The following is a 4,185-nucleotide window of genomic DNA, read 5'->3' on the forward strand; positions in this document are numbered from 1 at the left end:
ATCTTTTGGGAGGGGCAGAAAACAGTTTTCAACCAGCGATTGAGTTGTGAGACTCTGCTGTAGAGCTCATCACTCCCTAACTGGGAGGGGGCCAGAGACAATTACTCGATGCCGACACATCTTTCTAGCTGATATGCACGCAGAAGCTATGTTGCGCTTGGTTATCTCTGACTGTTTCATCCTAACATCGTTGGTGCCGACGTGATAACAATATCTTCATACTTACACTCGCCAGTTTTAGCTTTAGCCAGCACCATCTTCAGATTAGCCTTAACGTCGGTAGCCCTGCCCCGGGTAAACAGTGTATGATCGCTGGATGATTCGCTTTAAGTCTAATACTGCGGGTAATGGAGTCGCCAATGACTAGAGTTTTCAATTTGTCAGAGCTAATGGTGGGAAGCTTCGGCGTCTCAGACCCTGTAACGGGAGGAGTAGAGACCAGAGAAGACTCGGCCTCTGACACCGGCCCCGCTGTTTAATGGGGAGAACCGGTTGAAAGTTTCTGTCTGCTGAATGAGCGACACCGGTTGAGCGTTCCTACAGCATTTCCTACCAGAAACCGTGAGAGTTGTCCAGCTGCGGGACTGTGCCAGGGGATTTATACTACTATCTGTACTTACTGGTGGCACAGACGCTGTTTCATCCTTTCCTACACTGAAATTACCCTTGCCTAACGATTGCGTCTGAAGCTGGGCTTGCAGTAGCCATCCTCGCCGTAAAGACGACTACGGCTGCAATTAGAAGGCATCATGTTAATGTTACTACTTAGCTTCGGCTGTTGGAGGTCCTGACGAATCGTGTCCAGATAAAGCGTCCCATGTGCATGTGTGTGTACCTGTGTGTGTTCCACGTGATTGATCCCACACTAAAGATGAATCAAGTCCCTTGTATTGCTCCTTAGCTGCAAAAGAAATGATAGGATAAAATGATGACTACATTTCTTAGAGAAATAAGAGAGAAAGAGTGAAGGAATGTACTGTATATGGAGGTATTTAAATTGGTTCTATGCCTTTTCAAATATATACGGTTGTTTAATCTTTACAGATTGCTTCAACCCTCTCATGCAGTTATTTCTGTACAGAATTAGGCCTAAGTGGAGAGCCCAAAGGTTAACAGAAAATCTCAGCAGATACTAGACCACTTATGGCTATCGACTTCTCTTAACCAGGCATTGTAATTCCCAGGCCGTAAGACCTCCTTAATGTCACTGCTAAGTGTTGACTCCCTAGTGGATTACATTGATATTTTGAGGTGCTTGAACCCCTTCCAATGTTCCTTCCATCTTATAAAATGGAAAAAGACATGTTCCTTTGTGCTTGACTGAGATTAGGTGAGACTATTGTCATCCCAAGGTTTGTACTGACTGACTGTGGGGTTTGCTGTGTTTCATTTTTTCCTCAGTGGCTTGTCTGACAGTCTAATTCAGGACATGATCTACAGCTACCTGGTGTCGCTCCCAACCGCATCACTATCCCACTGGTGGGGGATGTAGAACTTGCCCAGCTACGTTTCCCTATGCCAAAAGTACTGCAGCCTTTCACCTGTCTTTATATCTAATCACACATCATCATATTTCACACACTAATTAAAGGATCACTAAACTGAAAAAACACATCTTAGTATTTTGGCATGCACATTTTGGGGGAATATATAACCAACGGACTATTGAACAAAATACTAAAAGGTAGGATTATCGTCAAGATGAAACCGTGTTTCAAGACATTGATGTGTAGATCCAGCTGTATGCTTCACCCAGTTCACGGAAAAGATAAGCATTGTCTACTTCCTGGTTTTCCGTTTTATTCAGTGCGTATCTTTCCATTAATTTGGGGTGGAGGCATATAGCTGGATCCACACAACGGATGTTTTGTGGGACGGGTTTCATCTTGACTACTTTAGAGTTTTAGACGACAATTCGATTACTTTAGAAGTTGGAAATCATCTGACAAACTTTGGTTTGAAAGTGCAATGTCCCTCTAATGTTTTACTGTGTCCTATTTTAAAGTGTCCCTGTGCTGTGTGTGTCACCAGGGAGTCCTGAGGATTCACTTCCTGGAGGCTCAGGACCTGGAAGGGAAGGATAAATTCCTGGGTGGCCTGATCAAGGGGAAGTCTGACCCTTACGGCGTCCTCCATATTGGAAACCAGCTCTTCCGGAGCAAGACCATCAAAGAGAGCCTGCACCCCAAATGGAACGAAGTTTACGAGGTAAACGAAATCAACTGAAAATGAACTCTTCCAATGGCACATATGGTTATATCATACAGTGACTTTCCCAGGGGCAGAAACGTCAATGAAACCTGCCCTCTGTGCTAACTACCCCAGGGCACAGCAACATAGGGTATATGTAGAACCAGATACAACTTCCATACATATGTCCAACAGTCCAATATTTCCTCATATTTTTGGCTCTCATGCAGTTTTACCCACCGTGTCATGTTTTACAAGCCTTCGGCTATATTCAGTGTGACCTACTATATCTGAGATTGAAGATTCATTGACATAAGTCCTTTCCAGGCACTGGTATATGAGCACTCAGGCCAACACCTGGAGATTGAGTTGTTTGATGAGGACCCAGACAAAGATGATTTCCTGGGGAGGTAAGCTCATGTCCTGTCCTTTTTCTTATTACCTCGTGGTAAAAAGGCTTATTTCTCTGCATTGTGAGTTATCGTACCCAATATCAAACAAATGACCTTATAATAGCCAGAGCAGTCTGTTTAATAATTCTAGCCTGAAAATATGTCACAAACTTAGCTCTGGCCCAGAGCGTTACTTGCGGCTTGCTAATGCCGAGCCTTCAGTGTCAGCAAGCCGCAAGTAATGCCTTGGAACAGAGCTATCGCAAACTTAGCATCCATCTTCTCACCACAAAATGAAGGGTGACCCCTTGGAAGAGAGAAGAGACAAATTAAAGTATCTTGGATGTATTAAGTATCTGTGATCAGTCACATTAGGAGTTGGACTAAAGCCCTTTCTCTTGGGCCTCATCCCAATGGGAGGCTGATTTTGTTTTGTCTAAGCTCTAGTGCTGCTATAGCATAGCACCTAACAGGGTCCTGGCTGTGTCCCAAATGGCAACCTATTCCCCTATTGGCCCTGACTGGGTCAGAGTGCCAACATGCTGTATCAGAGAATCAATTTCGCTTCTGTTGTGGTGATTCAGGGTGTTTACTTAATGACCCCTACTGATTTCTTATCCAATCTTTGTGTCTTCAATTGCAGCCTGATGATCGATATGAAAGAGCTTCACAAAGAGCAGAAGGTAGATGAGGTAAATCTGATATATTTTTTGCATCGTCAAATAAATGTGGTTCAAATCAAATTAAAACATGAACTTGGCTTCAGTTCGGCACTTCGATAGAGATTTATTTGCCTTCGTATATTATCTGTCTGTGTTCATTTAAAGATGCTGTGATGTCATCCATGAGAACTGTACACTATGTGTTGGGTGTCCTTTTTATTGTCTGATTCACTCACCACTTTACACTGTTGAGATGTGAGATATACAGTGGGGCAAAAAAGTATTTAGTCTGCCACCAATTGTGCAAGTTCTCCCACTTAAAAAGATGAGAGACCTGTAATTTTCATCATAGGTACACTTCACTATGACAGACAAAATGAGAAAAAAAATCCTTGAACAACCTGTCGTTCTAGTGGTTTGACCTGGAAGAAGTCTCCACGGGAAACTACACATGAAACTGGAGTGGCTCTCTCTGCTCTCTACCCCTGACAAGATGGACCAGGTGCAGTATCAAAAAACCTTCTCTTTTAAAGTTGGTATTTACTTACCCCCCCCCACCCCCACCCCCAACATTTTACTAGGAGGCTAGCTTGGACACCTTGTCCACGTGCCAAATGGCACCCTATTCTCTAACTAATGTAGTGAACTACATTGCCCTTGGCTTAGCCTCTCTTTCAGTCTTGTTACTGCCAGATGCACGTTAATTCATTATGTAACACGTGAATTACAAGGCTGCTCACTTCTCCTAGTCCAGTTTGTCTGAGGAGTGACCTCCCCTGTCTCTCCTGTCCAATCAGGTATTAAGGAGTGTGCGAGCTGACCGCAACCTGGCCAATGATGGACTCTCGTCTGCTCTGCTGGTGGTGTACTTGGACTCAGCCAAGAACCTGCCGGTGAGTAGAACTAGGTGACAGGAATTTAGAAGTTAAAGGTTGAATGAG

General features: G+C 43.9%; 1 protein-coding gene across 1 annotated transcript; it reads left to right on the forward strand.

Moving 5' to 3' along the window:
- Positions 1-1,416: 1,416 nt before the first annotated feature.
- Positions 1,417-3,418, forward strand: LOC124030415 (extended synaptotagmin-2-like; the record flags this gene model as incomplete). Its single annotated transcript, XM_046341765.1, has 5 exons — positions 1,417-1,524; positions 2,032-2,208; positions 2,518-2,600; positions 3,226-3,265; positions 3,410-3,418. Coding segments are annotated over 5 exons (417 nt in total), but the record flags the coding sequence as incomplete, so codon positions are not given.
- Positions 3,419-4,185: the final 767 nt, after the last annotated feature.

The sequence above is a fragment of the Oncorhynchus gorbuscha genome, unplaced genomic scaffold (assembly GCF_021184085.1).
Source record: "Oncorhynchus gorbuscha isolate QuinsamMale2020 ecotype Even-year unplaced genomic scaffold, OgorEven_v1.0 Un_scaffold_11338, whole genome shotgun sequence".
Taxonomy (NCBI): Eukaryota; Metazoa; Chordata; class Actinopteri; order Salmoniformes; family Salmonidae; genus Oncorhynchus; species Oncorhynchus gorbuscha.